The sequence below is a fragment of the Littorina saxatilis genome, linkage group LG1 (assembly GCF_037325665.1).
Source record: "Littorina saxatilis isolate snail1 linkage group LG1, US_GU_Lsax_2.0, whole genome shotgun sequence".
Classification (NCBI taxonomy): Eukaryota; Metazoa; Mollusca; class Gastropoda; order Littorinimorpha; family Littorinidae; genus Littorina; species Littorina saxatilis.
In genome coordinates this window covers 41,196,431-41,216,448 of record NC_090245.1, presented here as the reverse complement: position 1 = coordinate 41,216,448, position 20,018 = coordinate 41,196,431, and the positions used below count along the sequence as shown (strand labels likewise).

The following is a 20,018-nucleotide window of genomic DNA, read 5'->3' as shown; positions in this document are numbered from 1 at the left end:
CACACACACACACCTAGCAAAACAACCCTATACACATGATGAAGAACACCTCCCGCAGGTCTGCCAATGCTGTCGCATGGAACAAGAGCATCCTTCCACCTGGACACATATCAAAACTTAACCACCTGGCTACTTTTTTGTTTAAGTGGGAAGTTCTTGCTGAATTCATTTAGCAGATTCACACAAGACACAAACTAAATGTAACAAACAAAATAACAAAATAAGATACCCCATTCTGCACAGATAGCAGCCAGGCAGTATGGGAACAATATCTAAGTGGGAAGGATGCTCTTGTTCGGGACACATCAGCGGTGTTGAAAAAAAACCCGCTTGTATACGAGAAGTAATATTCCTTTGCACGAGCATATCTTATACAGAAATATATGTAGCAGCAGAAATGAGTCTGAATCGCATTTGATCTGTTCATCACAAACACAATTATGCACCAGACTTATTACATGAATGTGTGGGGGAAAAAAGTGTGAACTCAAAGAATACATCGACAAGAAATCCATATTGAAACAGTAATACATGACATCACTGTACGCACACTTGGTACAAGCATGTAAGATAGAGCTGCGCAGTGGCTGCTTGCTTTCATTGAATGGAACTAAAGGTCCACTATGTGACTTTGATTCCAAGAACGGAAAGCAACATGTTTTGACACCACAAAACTCACAAAAAACGAGTTTCATGTGTGTGTGATTGCACGCACGAGGGAGAGAGAGAGAGAGAGAGAGAGAGAGAGAGAGAGAGAGAGAGAGAGAGAGAGAGAGAGAGAGAGAGAGAGAGAGAGAGAGAGAGACTGAGAGACTGAGAGAGAGAGACAGAGACAGAGACAGAGACTGAGGAGACAAGAGACAGAGAGACAAACTGACAGATAGAACAGAAATACTTCCTATTTAAATCTCATGAAAACAAAAAAAGAGTTATATGCAAACAACACCAACACACATACGCAAGTTGCCTAGGAATGAGATGGGCGTTCATTAGTCTGTTGTGTGCTATTTCAATTCTAGAGCTATTATTCTGTTAATCATTTTTGAAATGTTAACCAAACTCAGTTTATATCTATCGCTAATGACGTAAATGTGCTACCTTCGATCTTGGTGTGTGTGTGTGTGTGTGTGTGTGTGTGTGTGTGTGTGTGTGTGTGTGTGTGTGTGCGGTTCATACTTTAATGTAATGTCTGGACGTGTATACATGACGTACGTATATATCTATCGCGAATGACGTACATGTTTTATCCTCGTTCTTGCCTCGTTTGTATGTGTGTGTCACTATGTGGGTGTGAGAGTGCGTGCGTGCGTGCGAGCGACCGTGTGTGTGTGTGTGTGTGTGTGTGTGTGTGTGTGTGTGTGTGTGTGTGTGTGTGTGTGATTCATACGTGTATGTAATGTCTGGACGTGTATACCCCCCCCCCCCCCCCCCACAGTCAGACAACACGCAAGTACAATGAAAGGACGCTTGATATAATATACAGAAGTAACCGTGGGACATAAACATGATCTTAATACGTCCGTATAATAATTATAAATTATAGCGAAACACAATCACTCACACGTACAGAAAAAAACAGACAGGCAGACGGACACAAACAAATGAACACACACACACACACACACACACACACACACACACACACACACACACATACACACATACACACACGTGGCGCGCGTGCGCGCACTATTAACAGACGCAGCCACACACAGAGCGAAAATACACCAACATACGAATGTTTGTGAGGATAGTTTTAAGGCTATCATGCCATCCAGTAATATGATATCACTTTAACAAAACACTCCATAACTACAATTTCATAGCTTCCAGGAACAACAACACTCCTTCCATAAAAAAAACCACAGTACGACATAAATAAATTATCTTGAAAGAAATGTAACACGAACAGACTCATTATTATTTCAATATATCACACACACAATATGCACCACATACTGCACAAAGTTCAGAAATCTTTGTCAGATTTGTTACATGTGACTGTACAACACATTTATTTTCATCGGCTCGTTCATTTGAGAAAGTTTTACTTTATGTACACCTTGTCATGACATCCCTGAAATGTTACTTAGTAGCAATATATTCATATTATTGTCCAATGTTTTGCCGTGATGAACAGCAGTGCCGCAGAAAGGATTAAGTCTTAATTTGTCCGTGTGGGGGTAACAGCAAGTTCGCAGTATATGCATCCATGCTATTACATCCATTGTGTCATTCAATCCACTTCGTAAAATCCGTGTGGTAGTTGTGATCAGTATATCAACCGATCACTTGTGAACAATGTGTTTGAGCGATTGAATTTGTACAGATGAAAGCGAGTGAGTGTTTTCTTTCTTCTCGGCTTGATGTTATCATTGTAGCAGCATATTTGCTCAACAATAGCATGTTCAATATAGATGACAATTCACAGCATACATATCTATGCTATATATTAAATCCATCGACTTTCTTGTGACCATCCACGTTGTCAAATCCGTGTAGTGTCTGTGATCATTTTCATACACGTTCACTGGTGAATAATTTGTATGAGCTTAGAGTACCTGGCCAGTATAATAAATGTTCAATGGTGAACAATGTGTATGAGCATGCAGCAACTGTGGCCAGTAGTATAAGGGTTCACTAGTGAAACTTGTGTTTGAGCGATTGAATTTGTACAGATGAAAGCGAGTGAGTGTTTTCTTTCTTTTCGGCTTGATTTTATCACTGTAGCAGCATATTTGCTCAACAATAGCATGTTCAACGCACACGCTTAGTACATACTGCTGATAACATCCAATATTCTAAATTCGCATACACTCTCTTGCTATCACTCTCTTTAACTCACACACACACACACACACACACACACACACACACACACACACACACACACACACACACACACACACACACACACACACACACACGCATTCTTATTAACGTTATAGTTTTCTCATTTCACCATGAACAACATAGGGTCATTTGAAGAATGAGCTCTTTCGGTAGTTTTTTTCTGATCAGATGAAATAATCTTATCGATCTCGTCTCACAAATACCCATTAAGCGTCATACTATTACTAGACTCCCAAAGGTAGTGCCAATGTTCACAAAGGTATATAGAGTTACCAATATGTGACTCTTTTCACAAGAATACGCCATTTTGGTCAGTGCCATTATCGTCTTCTATTCATATAATCAGAGACATACATTGCTATCTATGTCTCTGATGTGATATAATTATTCTTTGAGACTTTGTCACATACGCCTTTTATATTCTGCATGGATTTGCAACACAACTCTTTTGTATCCCTCGAGAATTTCCACCACAACTGTCATACTAAGTAAGTCATATAGCAGCTTTTTTTCACCATTTATTCGCGGCCACTCAACATTTGTACGCATGCGTAGCTGAGTTATAGCTAAAGTTCGCGTGATTATGAAGGCTTACTAGCAGATGCAATAATTATGTGTGGACGTCAGTTTCGAGGTTGATCACACTTTGTATTCACGACGATGCTCGGAACCACGGGCTTGCCATCGGAAATTATCGCTACATGACCACAGGCGAAGTTAAGTTGTGTCCAGTATTCAGTTTGTATAGTCAGACTTTAATTCGACGCTGGCCATCTCCTTGCAAGAGATCGTATCAAAAACAACAAGTCGCGTAAGGCGAAAATACAATATTTAGTCAAGTAGCTGTCGAACTCACAGAATGAAACTGAACGCAATGCCATTTTACTCGTAGCATCGTCAGTCCACCGCTCATGGCAAAGGCAGTGAAATTGACAAGAAGAGCGGGGTAGTAGTTGCGCTAAGAAGGATAGCACGCTTTTCTGTACCTCTCTTTGTTTTAACTTTCTGAGCGTGTTTTTAATCCAAACATATCATATCTATATGTTTTTGGAATCAGGAACCGACAAGGAATAAGATGAAAGTGTTTTTAAATTGATTTGGACAATTTAATTTTGATAATAATTTTTATATATTTAATTTTCAGAGCTTGTTTTTAATCCGAATATAACATATTTATATGTTTTTGGAATCAGCAAATGATGGAGAATACGATAAACGTAAATTTGGATCGTTTTATAAATTTTTATTTTTTTTACAATTTTCAGATTTTTAATGACCAAAGTCATTAATTAATTTTTAAGCCACCAAGCTGAAATGCAATACCGAAGTCCGGGCTTTGTCGAAGATTACTTGACCAAAATTTCAACCAATTTGGTTGAAAAATGAGGGCGTGACAGTGCCGCCTCAACTTTCACGAAAAGCCGGATATGACGTCATCAAAGACATTTATAAAAAAAATGAAAAAAACGTTCGGGGATTTCATACCCAGGAACTCTCATGTCAAATTTCATAAAGATCGGTCCAGTAGTTTAGTCTGAATCGCTCTACACACACACACACACAGACACACACACACACACACGCACATACACCACGACCCTCGTTTCGATTCCCCCTCGATGTTAAAATATTTAGTCAAAACTTGACTAAATATAAAAAGAACGATACGTTTCGTTCGTTTGTTTCATTTGTTTCATAATTATTTGTTTGTCTCTTCGCTATAAAGACCATTGGGTCGATGTACTTGCATGTGTCTTCTTTTGTCAAAAGCAATAACTAGCCTTTCTTGTTTTTGATTCACACTCTGCTTGGTTGAAAGGTGCATGAGCCTAAACAATCCCGTACTGACCAGGGTCGATCTGTGTGATGCACTGGTCAATTCTTAAAGAGCCGAGTGACGAACTAAGAGCTGTGAAATCAGAGTGAAGCAATGTCTTACGCCATTCCAATCATCGGACGGGTGACCAATGGGCAAAGATTGTAGACAAACTGGTCGACTCATTTCTCTTCAAGCGGGGACGCACTGGCGAAGGTTTAAACATCCGAGTGAAGCACTGGCTCAGATTGTTTATTAATGTCGAACTATTCTATCATCAGGCGACTGACGCACTGGACTAAGATGTAAGATCCGAGCGTCGCATTGGTCAAATGCACATCATCCGTGACGCATCGGCCAACTCTTTAACGTCATGGCTGAGTCAGTGACTCTTTACTTACTCATCAGACGAGTGACGCTTCGGTCGACTCCTTTCAGACAATATTAGACAAGTTCTTTACAATATCATACAAGTTCTTTCCAATATCAGACAAGTGATGCATCGGCCAACTCTTTTCAATATCAGACGAGTGACATATCATTCAACTCTTTGGAAAATCAGACAAGTAACGCATCAGCCAACTCTTTGAAATATTAAACAAGTTCTGTTCGATATCAGACGAGTGACACATCGGTCAACTCTTTGAAATATCAGACAAGTTCTGTTCGATATCAGACGAGTGACACATCGGTCAACTCTTTAAAATATCAGACAAGTTCTGTTCGATATCAGACGAGTGACACATCGGTCAACTCTTCTTACATAATCAGATCAGTGACACTTCGGTCAACTCTTTTCATTATCATACCAGTGACAAATCGACTGAGGAGGAAAGTTGCTTGTTCATGTCAATGTTTAGTATTCTCTCAGGTGCCAGGGGATTGGTACCAAAATAAATCTCCCTTACGCTATTGCACATGTGTGCATTTTAGAGCACTGACTTCTAAGAGTGACACATCGGCCTACTCTGTACACAAAGATCAAACGAATGACACATCGGCCAAACTCTGTACAAAATCATCAAACGAGTGACGTCTCAAACCCGGGACGCCCGCCGCACGCTGTGACACGAGTGTCAAGGTTGCGTCGCCGCCATCGCTTCATGGACCGCAACTCGCACTCGGAGGCGGAGCTGTTGCGTCCCAGGTCGTCCACGTCACTCACGCGACGTCACATGAGTGACGTCTCGAACTCCTTCTTCCACTGCTTGGACACCTGGTAAATGTTGTAGCATCCGCAGCAGAAGATGTACTTGAGCGTCTTGCGGAAGTAGGGGGAGATGATGCAGTAGAGGATGAAGTTGACGGAGAAGTTGATGCTCTGCATGAAGTTCATCACGGCCTCCACGCTCATGTAGGTGTAGCTGTTCTGCGTGCTGGTGATGATGGCCGCGTGGATCACGATCTCGGAGGGCGCCACCAGGATGAAAAACATGAGCACGATGACCACCAAGGTCACGGTCAGCACGTGCGAGGAGTTCTCGTGGCCCGAGTGGTGCTCCTGCTTGAACTTCTGCCGCATCTTGTATGAGCGGTAGATCTTGCGGCACAGGCACACGTTGAAGTAGATGAGGAGGAGCAGGGGGATGACGTTGTTCACCACCGCCCACAGGATCCGGTACACCGTGTCCAGCTGCGACGACTGCCACAGAAACACCTGGTTGGGACGGAAGGCCACCAGGTCCGAATCGAACCCGACGCGCTCCGTCGTCTGTTCTAACAACGTCACCGCGTCTGTTGCTGTGGTCGTCACGTTCGTCAACACCCCGGCATCGCCCAACAACAGCGAGCTCAGGGTCCTCGAAGAAGAGTTACTCATCACCACCCGTCCACTACCACCAACAGCAGCTTGTACTGTGGAGTTCAAAGCTTGCACAAACTCCGTGACGACGTGTCCGTTGGCAGAACTGACACCAACGCCACTGCTACGGATCCTGGCCAGCTCGGCTTTAGCAGCCTCGGCCAGGGCTCTAGGGCAGATCTCCTGCACCTCGTATCGCCACAGGACAGGAATGTTGAAGATGAAGGAGAGAATGTAGGTGAGGACGATGACGATTTTGATGCGGCGGGTGGTGAGGTAGAGGTCCTGCCTGAGCGGGTGGCAGATGGCCAGGTATCGCTCCAGGGACATGGCTACCGTCAGCCAGGTAGAGATCATGATGAACACGTTGATGATGGCCGTGGAGTAGACCCGGTACAGCAGTAGGATACCTGTACGGTAATAGAACACACGGTCAGAGCACGATTTCAGCGAGTACAACGCACACAGGTAGCACACTCAAATAGGATACCTGTACGTTAAAGGCACAGTGCAGCTCACAGCCTTCGTTTTGCGTTTTTGTTGCAGCTGAGTGCATTTACAGTTCAAAAATCCTCCTATGGTAGTAAAACAAACCCAAAACTACCCAACGACGACATCTGTGAAGCTCGACAGTTTCTTGTTCACGCGAGTGCATAAATTAACCTAGTTATTACGTTGGTGTTTGGTCGGAGTTCGATTCAACTGAGTGATTCCGGCCTCCATTTTGTTTTACACAAACTCATGATGACGTCTGACATAGTTTGCTAGTGACGTGTCTTTTTGTGCATGATGTGGTGATCTACCTGATCTAAATTTAGATCCAAAAATAGGTCAAGACCAGCCGGGTCCGAGTACGAAATTAATTCGTAAAAAAATCGCAGTTCTTGACTCTTTGGGTGCAAGTCAATGAAACTTGGTAGTTCTTCTAACGGATAGCTGCCTGAGGTATGACTAAAAGCCCCAGGGGCTCCGTGCACCTGGATTTGACAAGTTCAGTACCTTTAATACAACACACGGTTAGAACACGAGACAGAAAACGGGTATTACACGGTTTCATATTACTATTTCATCTTATTATATTGCATCACATCTTATCTTATCTTATCTTATCTCTCTCTCTCTCTCTCTCATCTTATCTTATCGTCTCTCTCTCTCTCTCTCTCTCTCTCTCTCTCTCTCTCTCTCTCTCTCTCTCTCTCTCTCTGCCTCCGCTCCAACGCTATACAAATACCATCTCGTCTCTCTCCCTGTAACCACTTTTGTGTGTGTATCTTATCTCTCTCAAACACCCACCTTTACTGGCGTACATGTCATCCTTAGGCAGGAACATGGTGGGGAAGGCGAAGACGCAGAACATGAGATCGGACACGGCGAGCGAGATCAAACACAGGTTGGCTGCCTGCTCGAGGGTCTTGAAGGACTTCTGCAGCTTCCTTCTGGTCAGGATGGTCAGGTTGAGGAGGTTGCCCACGATGCCAAAGGCGCAGACCGCGGGCAGGAGGAAGCCGTAGATGACGTAGCTGACCTCTTCGAACATGGCCTGGGCTTCCTCCCCGCCCAGCGTCGTGTTCTCATGTTCCGTCAGGTTCTGGCACACCATGGCTCTGGAAATACAGCAGAGTACGGTAACAATACGGTAACACTACAAGAGAATACGATACATTACAATAAACGGCAATGCAATGCACACAACATAATGCATAAAATACAACACAATATTATATTAAGCCTGGGCCTTCTCTTCGCCTAGTGTCGTGATCTCCTGGTCTGTCAGGTTCTGGCACACCATGCCTCTGAAAATACTGTGCGATACATTTACAATACAAGAGCATACGATACATTACAATATACGGCAATGCAATGCACACAACATAATGCATAAAATACAACACAATATCAAGCCTGGGCCTTCTCTTCCTCCAGTGTCGTGTCCTCCTGTTCTGTCAGGTTCTGGCACACCATGCAATACATTTACAACACTGGGCAATGTACGTAGTGCAACATACAACACAATACGAAACTGTCAATACGGCAAGGCCTGTGATTTCACCCCGCCTAGGGTCGTGTTCTCCTGAACGGTCAGGTTGTGGCACACCATAGTTTCGGAAATAACATGCAATACAATTACAATACGTGGCAATGCAGCGCAAACTACAACTCAACACACCGTGGCCTGAGTCTTCTCTACGTCTGTCAGGTTCTGGAACACCTTGGCTGTGTGATGTAATAATAACAGCACATGGCAAAAGAAAAGAAATTAAATATAATACAGTCCAATACAAGTGAAGACAGACATTTAGAAATCACAGCAACTTTATTCCGAGCAAGAAATTGACTGGTAGCACTAAAATAGACAGAACTATTTTTTGTTTTATCAATATTTTGCTGTTGTACTGGTAGGAATCAAAACATCAACAATGAAATAAACAGAGCTGAGTATAAACAAGTAAAATTACTGACATGTAAGACATGGCAGACGCACTAACTGGCTCTCCTAAGAGTTGGTGCCGAATAAATTGTGTCAAAACAGAAACATTATTTACGGTGACTGGCCGCAAAGAAACACAGCTTTGTAAGCACACACGACATGACAGGTTGTGTCTCGACTTGTTCGCTGTGCATGGATGAACATAGATGATCAGTAAGTCAATGAAACAACGAGCACCAGGTCTAAGGCCCTGTTCGAAAAAAACTAACTGCCACACACAGAATAACGCTACGATCTGTGTAAGCAGTCACCATGCAGAGCATAATTATACAATGACCACCACGCGAGACGACATATGTGCCTTTTTCAAAAACTAATTCATTATAAAAAGAAAACAACTCAACATAACAAACAGACATGTTCAGGGTGCTGATTCGCGTATATGACCAAGTGGAGGGATGGTCTTATCCCATCTTAGCCTGGCAAGATCTGAGACAGTGCGGCTAACTGTTTTCACGAGGCGGGTAGGGCCTTTAAGCTTAATACGTACATTTTCCTTATTCTTACGAAAACAGCTTTCACAACATACCCCTGGCGCCACTTGTTATTCACGCTTGACGTTTCACAAATGAATTTCCACAGCTATGGTTGAAAAACGATCCTGGGAAAATAAGTAACCTCGAAAAAGAGTAAAAATGTACCATTCCCACAGTCATTACGTTGTGTGTGTGTGTGTGTGTGTGTCTTTGTGTGTGTGTGTGTGTGTGTGTGTGTGTGTGTGTGTGTGTGTGCGTGTGTGTGTGTGTGTGTGTGTGTGTGTGTGTGTCGGTGAACGTTATGCATATTATTTATTTCTACCTCATGGACGCGTTAATTAACAAGTTCTCAAAACTTAGATTCTAATTTGAAAAACGAGTGTGTGTGTGTGTGTGTGTGTGTGTGTGTGTGTGTGTGTGTGTGTGTGTGTGTGTGTGTGTGTGTGTGTGTGTGTGTGTGTTAGTGTTAGTGTGTGTGTGTGGGTGTGGGTGTGTGAGGATGTGTGTCTGTGTGTGCAAGTAATGCGACTGCGGTCTATCATCAGCTTTATACTGTATACTATTTAGCTCAAAGGGTTCTAGCTCTATGACGAGTTGAAGACACCAATATTTTTCTCTTTCTCTTCGTGCTCGAACGGGCATTCAGGTATTCACGGTTGACGGTAAAACGACCCTGGGAAAATAAGTATATTTGAAAAAGTCGAGTAAAGGTACTTTTCGCACAGACATTACATTCAACGCGCGCGGCCGTGTGTGCGTGTGCGTGTGCGTGTGTGCGTGTGTGTGTGTGTGTGTCTGTGTCTGTGTCTGTGTGTGTGTGTGTGTGTCTTTGTGTGTGTGAAAGGCTGTCCGTAAACCGCAAACCAGTAAAACCGCAAAAAAATCAAACAAAAAAATCAACAACATAAATACATTTTGAATGATCCTACGCGGGGGAAAAAACAACGAAAATCAAGCAATTAAAAGCGACATTACTAGAAGGCTTAACAGAGAGAAAAAAGAGTTAAATTCAGCTTACTGGTAAACAAACATTAATGACTCTTAAAGCTAAAGTTAATGTACCATCAACAAGTTATGCACATTTATTTATATAGAGTGGAGAACAGCAATCGGACACTGACAAAAAATCGAAACCAAACAAATCCAAAAGGAAGAAGGTGAAGAAGAAAAGAAAAAGAGGTAGAAAAACAAACAAGTCGCGTAAGGCGAAAATACAATATTTAGTCAAGTAGCTGTCGAACTCACAGAATGAAACTGAACGCAATGCCATTTTACTCGTAGCATCGTCAGGCCACCGCTCATGGCAAAGGCAGTGAAATTGACAAGAAGAGCGGGGTAGTAGTTGCGCTAAGAAGGATAGCACGCTTTTCTGTACCTCTCTTTGTTTTAACTTTCTGAGCGTGTATCTATATGTTTGTGGAATCAGGAACCGACAAGGAATAAGATGAAAGTGTTTTTAAATTGATTTGGACAATTTAATTTTGATAATAATTTTTATATATTTAATTTTCAGAGCTTGTTTTTAATCCGAATATAACATATTTATATGTTTTTGGAATCAGCAAATGATGGAGAATAAGATGAACGTAAATTTGGATCGTTTTATAAATTTTTATTTTTTTTTACAATTTTCCGATTTTTAATGACCAAAGTCATTGATTAATTTTTAAGCCACCACGCTGAAATGCAATACCGAAGTCCGGGCTTCGTCGAAGATTACTTGACCAAAATTTGAACCAATTTGGTTGAAAAATGAGGGGGTGACAGTGCTGCCTCAACTTTCACGAAAAGCCGGATATGACGTCATCAAAGACATTTATCAAAAAAATGAAAAAAACGTTCAGGGATTTCATACCCAGGAACTCTCATGTCAAATTTCATAAAGATCGGTCCAGTAGTTTAGTCTGAATCGCTCTACACACACACACACACACACACACACACACACACACACGCACACACGCACATACACCACGACCCTCGTTTCGATTCCCCCTCGATGTTAAAATATTTAGTCAAAACTTGACTAAATATAAAAACACGTGACCGTAAATTAGAGAGAGAGAGAGAGAGAGAGAGAGAGAGAGAGAGAGAGAGAGAGAGAGAGAGAGAGAGAGAGAGAGAGAGAGAGAGAGAGAGAGAGAGAGAGAGCGAGAGAGAGACTCAGACTCAGAACTTTATTACAAAAGGATAAAGGTTTTAGGCAAAGCCTATTCTTCCAACCTGTCCTTTATACAACACATAAAGACAGACGGACATAAAAAATAAAACTTCAATCAGATAAGATACAGAGAGAGAGAGCGAGAGAGAAGCAGACAGACAGCCAGGCAGAGACTGAGAGAGTGGATGGAAAACAGAGATGATGAGGATATAAGATACGATTGGTTTTGATTAACGAGAGTAAACATGTAAGCACCTGTTGCTATTCTACAATCAGTCATCGACCGAGAAGGAAAACAAAAGGTCCGTCGAGAAATTGGTGTTAACTTTTTGTGTGCCAATTATGACGATGAACCATGATGGTGATGACGATGATAAGTATCATGGTATGAGCGGAAAATGACCATCAAAAGAACTTCGGAGGAAAATAACAAAATATAGATTAATACTAATAATACCAAAAAGAAAAAAATCGAAAACAAACCTGTCGCCCTGTTCGGGTGCTGTTTGTATTTGGAATGTATGCCACAAAGATTTAACAAGTTCTTTCGAAACGCTCATTTTGTCAGAATCAAAGCCTCAGCCTGTACAGGTTCGTCAATAAATTGTCAGATTGTTGCATATTTGTTACTGTGGAAATCATCCAAAACGATCGATAGTCGTCACTGTTAGAAACAAACTTCAACCGCAAGCTCGAGTATCAACCACAAGTTATCACCAACGTCGCACACTCATTGATGATCTCTGGCAATGAAATATTCAAAGAAACCTGTGACACGAGTAAGCAGATGACTGTTTCCAAGCAAAGTCTCACAGAGTAGAAAAAAAGTTTCACGCACACACGCAGGCAGCACGCATGCCCACCTCGCAAGGCTAGAGCGAAGTGAAAACAAGCACTGATCACTGATATCTCAGTCGAATCTGATTGTCGTCTGCAACTTCGTTCTCTGTTCCCGTGAGTCGCAGACAGCGTGACACACGGAGGCAGACAATACCTGCGACTAGATGTTCCGCAATGTAAAACCCGCTGTTTTTATATCGAACCAACTCGTCACAAACAGAAATTTGTCGTCTGCGTCAGAGGACATGTGATTAAGTACTCTCCCTTGGGCAAGTGTCTGTGTGCTCGCAGGGGTACTTCCCCTTCGATTATCCGTGTTTCAGACTGTGAAGAACAGATATTTAACTACTTCTTAGCAGCAAAGAAGGTCGATTTACATTACCTAGCAAATACTAAAATACGTTATTTGTATTTTTGACCAAAATATGACATTTTACACATATTGATACAGTCGTGTTCTTCCGAGAGTGCGCTATAGCGGTCGAGGTGAACAACGACTGTCAACATATGGGTAAAATGTTATATTTCGATAACATTTACAAATTTAGTACAGTTAGAATAGTTAGAACTCCTTTTATTTGTTTAAGATTGAATGTACAAAAACATGCAATTTTTTGTAGTAGCCTCGGTTATCCGCCTAAATATGAATTATTATTTTTTCGGACTCTAACGTCACATGGCTCAAAGAAGGAAATTATTTGGTAGAGAGAGAGAGAGAGAGAGAGAGAGAGAGAGAGAGAGAGAGAGAGAGAGAGAGAGAGAGAGAGAGAGAGAGAGAGAGAGAGAGAGAGAGAGAGAGAGAGAGCGAGAGAGAGAGAGCGAGTGAGCGAGAGAGAGAGATAGGAGAGAGAGAGATATGGCCAAGAATCTGTCATGGCGTCGAAAGAAGGAAAGAGCCCGCTTGAATTATTTGGCAGGCTCATGCTTCTAATAAACTTTTTTTGCAAAGAACATTTTTGTGTTGGATGAAAGAGGATGAATGGACGAACGTTTTGGTATAACATGGTGGCAAATTTATGCCGTAAGCAATGAATAACGGACTTGTGATTCCAACCTTACCTAGTCATTCTGGAGAAAAAAGCGTTACGCGATTTTGGGTGCTTTCAGTTTTGTAAGAACTGTACTCCGAACACGTGCGCGACCGGTAAATCCTTCATACAAACCAGACAGGAAATGAATGCAGTGTTTAATGAGACCAAAAATGAGCTCTACGGAGCTGCCAACTTCGTTCATTTCGCTTGGAAAAGTGATGCGAGATGTACGTTATTATCCTTGTGTAAATTCGGTATCGGTCAGTCAAACGGTCGTACAGTCCGCGGTAAATGTAAGATGGCCGCCAAAGATCGATTTCGAGGTTCACACAGTCTACTAAGTCTAAAATAATATTTAAAAAATTGCTTGCAATGCATGCTTTGTCTGTGATTCGTGAAAATCGACACGATTTGTTGATTTTGTGTAAAGAAAAATTACTTATAACCAAAATAAAACGTTCTCGTTTTGCCGAGATGTTGTGACAAGCGTGACCTAACTAGTCTCCCTTGGTCATTTGCATATGATCTATCAATGACAACAGGACTTTCACACCTACGTGCGAGATGGACGAGCCCAGCCCCACGGGTAAAGTGTGCATGGTCGTCATCCAAATAGTAACGTACATCACTTTTGAGAATGAAACTGCTATAAATCGAGTGATTTCTTACGAAACATGATAAAAACAATGTTTGAAAGGAAAAAGTATTCGTACCTGAATGATTCAGTCGAAAATCGAATGTTGTTGAATTTTTTTTTTGGGGGGGTGGTGGTTTTGTGTAGGTGTTAGTGGTGCTTGGTTACCCATAGGTCTGTGACACTCTTAGTTTATATGATCAAAGCTCATTGGCAATTGCAAATATTCTTAGGGAGGTAGGTTAGTCATGCTTTCTAATTTTTACATTTAGTCAAGTTTTGACTAAATGTTTTAACATAGAGGGGGAATCGAAAAGAGGGTCGTGGTGTATGTGTGTGTGTGTGTGTGTGTGTGTGTGTGTGTGTGTGTGTGTGTGTGTGTGTGTGTGTGTGTGTGTGTGTGTGTGTGTGTGCGTGCGTGCGTGTAGAGCGATTCAGACCAAACTACTGGACCGATCTTTATGACATTTTACATGAGAGTTCCTTGGATTGATATCCCCAATTTCATTTTTCGTTTTTTCGATAAATGTCTTTGATGACGTCATATCCGGCTTTTCGTGAAAGTTGAGGCGGCACTGTCACGCTCTCATTTTTCAACCAAATTGGTTGAAATTTTGGTCAAGTAGTCTTCGACGAAGCCCGGACTTCGGTATTGCATTTCAGCGTGGTGGCTTAAACATTAATTAATGACTTTGGTCATTAAAAATCTGAAAATTGTAAAAAAAAATAAAAAATTATAAAACGATCCAAATTTACGTTTATCTTATTCTCCATCATTTTCTGATTCCAAAAACATATAAATATGTTATATTTGGATTAAAAACAAGCTCGAAAAATTAAAAATATAAAAATTATTATCAAAATTAAATTTTCGAAATCAATTTAAAAACACTTTCATTTTATTTCTTGTCGGTTCCTGATTCCAAAAACATATAGATATGATATGTTTCGATTAAAACACGCTCAGAAAGTTAAAACGAAGAGAGATACAGAAAAGCGTGCTATCCTTCTCAGCGCAACTACTACCCCGCTCTTCTTGTCAATTTCACTGCCTTTGCCATGAGCATGAGCGGTGGACTGACGATGCTACGAGTATACGGTTTTGCTGAAAAATTGCATTGCGTTTAGTTTCATTCTGTAAGTTCGACAGCTACTTGACTAAATGTTGTATTTTCGCCTTTCGCGACTTGTTATTATTATTATTATTATCATGAGAGCTTATATAGCGCGAACCACAGTTAACCGTTGCTCTCCGCGCTTTACATATTAATTTCTGCCGTTTGAAATTGAATTGTTTTTACAGACAAACAGACATTTTTTACACACAATATATAACGCATTCACATCGGCCAGTAAACCTCAAGCCATTACGGCGAATATTTACTTTTCGCGGCCTATTATTCCAAGTCAAACGGGTATTTGGTGGACATTTTTATCTATCTATACAATTTTGCCAGGAAAGACCCTTTTGTCAATCATGGGATCTTTAACGTGCACACCCCAATGTAGTGTACACGAAGGGACCTCGGTTTTTCGTCTCATCCGAAAGACTAGCACTTGAACCCACCACCTAGGTTAGAAAAGGGGGGAGAAAATTGCTAACGCCCTGACCCAGGTTCGAACTCGCAACCTCTCGCTTCCGAGCGCAAGTGCGTTACCACTCGACCACCCAGTCCATTTCAGGCTGTTTTGTTTTCCTCAGGCAAAATATAATTAAAACTAATGAAAAAAAATGTGTTTCAATTTGCATCCGGCAGTTAGGGTTAATTATCTTGCGTTTGGGGATGTTACTTTTTTTTTTTAGATGGGATATTATATTTGTTTGGGGTTGTGGCTCCATTTTATCTGTGGGCAGGTATGTAAGTGTATAAAAGACATTACAATTCCAGGCAAGTGTTTCGTTACAATGGAACTTGGAAGAAAAGTGTTGTTCGGCAGTACAGTAAAACCTGTCCCTAAAGGACACCCTTGGGGTATGGTAATGGTGTCCCTATTAGACAGGTGTCCTTTCTTCACAGGTGGAGGGGCTGGGGCAATATTTTACAAAGAACACGTAAAATGTACAAGACACTTTTTGTCAATTCTGGAGTATGTATTTATTGTTCAACACAAAACACAAGGTAAAAACTTAAATAAAATTAATAAAATAAAATAAACTTAAATAAAATTACCAGATCATTGTACAAGGCACAGATTGAGGGCGGTGACAGGAATAGAGAGAGAGAGAGAGAGAGAGAGAGAGAGAGAGAGAGAGAGAGAGAGAGAGAGAGACTGACTGACTATTAGGGTTTAACGTCCTCTTAGACCAACTACGCTGAAGATATGGTGTGATACTTTGATTCGAACAAGCCCGCTGTGGCTGTCTTCTTCGACACACCAGCATTGGGTTTGTCTCGTTGAAATGTTGATGCTTGCATATGTTTTTTTCAGTGTGTGTGTGTGCGTGCGTGCGTGTGTGCGCGTGTGTGTGTGTGTGTGTGTGTGTGTGTGTGTGTGTGTGTGTGTGTGTGTGTGTGTGTGTGTGTGTGTGTGTGTGTGTGTGTGTGTGTAACTTAGAAAAGGGACAGGAATGACTGATGCACAGACACTTTGTTGGGATTTCCTGGTTTTGTCATTAACATCCTCGTCCTTAGCGCGTAAGCCACGATGCTAGCTCAAAAAGCCTAACGTCATGCTATTATCACTCACTGCTCTTACAAACGAACACACACAAACCTATGAATAAAGTAGATCTTACGGGATTTAACGTTTTTTTAACTGCCAAAATTTTACTTTTTATTCTTGTTGAAATTCACAACATTTCATAAAGATCGGTGAAAAATTAGAAAATAACGGTTTATAACTGACAAAAGCTTGGTTTTCTTCTGAAAAGTACGTATTGAAACTCAGTTATGGACAACGGACCTACTCACAAAATTTCATAAAGATTGGTGAAAAAACGGGATTTAAAGGTTTTTTAACTGCCAAAAATCAACTTTTTATTCTTGTTGAAATTCAGTTAGGGACAACCAACCTAACCACAACATTTCATAAAGATCGGTGAAAAATTAGAAAATAACGGTTTATAAAGTTTTTTTTAACTGCCAATAATTAACTTTTTCTTCTTGAAAAGTTTGTATTGGAGATCAGTTAGGGACAATGGATCACTGTGCCAATTTTGGTGTAAATCCGACGATTAGGGACCAAGAAACAAGGAGCAGAGTGTTTTTTGGCGGTTAAACTGTCATTTTAACGGTTTAATGATTTGGTGAAATTTCTTCCACCACAATACTATACAATGTTTTATCTACCCATTATTGCAAGAACCCCAAAATCACATTTTTTTGGAAAAATCGCTTTCACCCATGCTAGAACCTCCCCTTAAGTGCTCAAGACACTATACTGACCCCCCCCCCCCCCCCAGGTGGCCCATACCAATAAAAACAGTTTTATTCTGCTAAAAACCACATCTCCTTTCTTACCCACAACAACATTAATAAGATAAAGCAAGTCTAAAAAATGGTGTTTGTGTAACACTTTTTGGACACACTGACAGATTCCTGAAAAAACGGGATTTAACGTTTTTTTAACTGCCAAAATTTTACTTTTTATTCTTGTTGAAATTCACAACATTTCATAAAGATCAGAGAAAAATTAGAAAATAACGGTTTATAACTGACAAAAGCTTGTTTTTCTTCTGAAAAGTACGTATTGAAACTCAGTTATGGACAACGGACCTACTCACAAAATTTCATAAAGATTGGTGAAAAAACGGGATTTAACGGTTTTTTAACTGCCAAAAATCAACTTTTATTCTTGTTGAAATTCAGTTAGGGACAACCAACCTAATAGTCTGGGGACTCGTGGCAAGAATACACCACAATACTGCAAATCATTGAACAAATTGTAGTTTTCTCAGCAATTGCACATAAAAGTACAAAGAATCGATTAAGAGGATGACACAAGTCATCCAGCAAGTATGAAAGGGTGAAAAAATTAATTAAATAAAAATCGTTTCGAAGGTAAACAACGCAGTGCGGGAGATAACTCCAACACGAGTTATCCGCGACCTTGGGAATATTAGCCAATGAGATTTTAGACGTATCGCTTTGCGCGGAATACTTGTCGTCTGCTTGAAGAGCAACAGCATGGCGTTTGAGTTTGCAGAATGAAGGCGCCTGCTATATATTTTGCACCCACGACCTTCGAGTAAACGGTAAGATACTTTCAGTTACATGTATACATGTTTTTAATGGGGAGGGGGGAGGGTGGGTAGACGGGAGGGGGTGAGGGGGGCGCGAAAGTGATTGCAATGAATGCCAGATCTGTATCTGTGTCAATACGTTGAAAAACCACTTCTGTCATTTGATCGACGGAAGGGAGGTGCGCATATAAATAAGTCCTAAACTGGGTGGAGATCAGATTTAAAGATCTCCATAGATCCTGCCAGAACTTGATCGTCCTGTAGATGGTTCCAGGCTACGATCGTCCTGGGAAAATAAGAGTTCCTGTGAAAGCAGCGGCTATTGTCCGTAACACTGTTTCAACACTAGACTATTTGTTGACACAAAATCTTGGAAACGCCTAGCTGTTTAGATCTGTTCGTGTTTACCTTGCTTTCGTTTTTATGTGGCCCTGGCAGTCAGAAATCAAATTGAATTTTGTACATCTTCGATATGTAGGTAATTGGTAATTAACTCTTGAATCTTGATGATGTTATTGCTTGTACAGAAATCGGTACGACAAGTCTATTAACATTATACAGTATGTATCATAAGAAAACACAGACATTTGAAGTGCATGCTTCATTCAATCCACGTGCGTTTTGCGTGCGGTCACTACTGGGTTCTCTCATTCGCTGCACAGAGCCGTAGACGATCATGTCACATAATTATAATGTAACCTAATATTCTAGCCATGCGTGTTGGTACGTGTGTGTGTATGTGTGTGTGTGTGCGTGCGTGTCTGTGTTTGTGTGGGGGTGTGTGTTAGTGTGTGCGTATGTGTGTGTGCCGTGTGCGTGCCTGTGTGGGTGTGTGTGTGTGGAGAGAGAGAGAGAGAGAGAATGTATGTGTGTGTTTTTATGTGTGTGTGTGTGGGGGGGGGGTAGTTTAGTCGCATACAGCATTGTCTTTCATGTGATTTATTTCCTTGTTTGTCTGTATTTGATTCGGTTTTATCACTCTGGATACAGAGACGTTTCCTGACCCTTGCATCAGTCAAGAGAAAGCATGGATTCAAGACCACTGCCAAAACAAGGAACGTCTTCTGAAGACACGGTTCGCGAAGGTATGAGGCGAAAGGGTGAGGGGGGGGGGGGGGGGGGGGCATATGCCTGCTCGCTTGTGTATTAGGTGTGTGTGTGTGTGTGTGTGTGTGTGTATGTGTGTGTGTTTGATTAAGTCACCAACAAAATTGTTTTGCAGTTGATTTATTGCCCTTGTTTGTTTTCATTAGGTTATCTCATCCTGGATGCAGAGACTTCCCTGGACCCTCACAATCTCCCGGAATCTGTCCAGGAAAAAAGCTTGGATCCCAGACCACTGCCAACACAAGAGGAGTCTTCAGAAGAAGCGGTTCATGAAGGTAATTCACACCCATCAATGTTGGAGGCCCGTGCCCTGGTCGACTGGTCTTTATGTGCGATATGCCAAACAGAAACAGAAGAAAAATTAGTAAATCCGACACAATCAACATTTGCCAAAGCTGGCGTGCAGACTGGGTACGGTCGTGTCGTCGACAATATTTTGAAACTTGAAGCCCTTGGGGATTCGTCTGTGTTTGTTTTGAACAAGGATCTCCTTGAACAAGGTAACGATATGAAGACAACCTTTGAAGAGAAAAAAGCTGTATGGCACAGAACCTGCAGGAACAAATTTGATAACCAGAAAGTTGCTCGTGCTGAGAAGAGATACTTGAAAGAAGAAGATAATGACCAG

General features: G+C 41.4%; 1 protein-coding gene and 1 long non-coding RNA gene across 2 annotated transcripts in view; one reads left to right on the top strand and one right to left on the bottom strand.

The window, feature by feature from the left end:
• Window positions 1-1,741: 1,741 nt before the first annotated feature.
• LOC138974413 (FMRFamide receptor-like) lies at window positions 1,742-8,568 on the bottom strand. The gene is made up of 3 exons (XM_070347164.1): window positions 8,501-8,568; window positions 7,764-8,074; window positions 1,742-6,880 (listed from the first exon to the last, which is right to left on the bottom strand). The coding sequence occupies exons 1-3, from the start codon at window positions 8,566-8,568 to the stop codon at window positions 5,841-5,843; spliced, it is 1,419 nt and encodes a 472-aa protein (XP_070203265.1). The 3' UTR covers window positions 1,742-5,840.
• A 9,370-nt stretch (window positions 8,569-17,938) lies between these two features.
• Window positions 17,939-20,018, top strand: part of LOC138969439 (uncharacterized) — a 3,025-nt gene continuing 945 nt past the window's right edge. The window contains exons 1-3 of the long non-coding RNA XR_011456466.1: window positions 17,939-18,295; window positions 19,274-19,368; window positions 19,537-20,018. The exon at window positions 19,537-20,018 is cut by the window's right edge and continues 945 nt beyond it. This is a non-coding gene — a long non-coding RNA (uncharacterized lncRNA). The remainder of the gene's footprint in view (window positions 18,296-19,273; window positions 19,369-19,536) is intronic.

What these genes read in the sequence shown, in the direction of transcription:
- LOC138974413 (XM_070347164.1), bottom strand. Translation starts at nt 8,568, where the DNA reads ATGGTGTGCCACAACCTGACCGTTCAGGAGAACACGACCCTAGGCGGG. An exon ending in GTGAAATCACAGGCCTTGCC is followed by an intron (nt 8,075 to 8,500) that starts GTATTGACAGTT and finishes CTGTATTTCCAG; the next exon opens with AGCCATGGTGTGCCAGAACC. An exon ending in TGACATGTACGCCAGTAAAG is followed by an intron (nt 6,881 to 7,763) that starts GTGGGTGTTTGA and finishes ATTACCGTACAG; the next exon opens with GTATCCTACTGCTGTACCGG.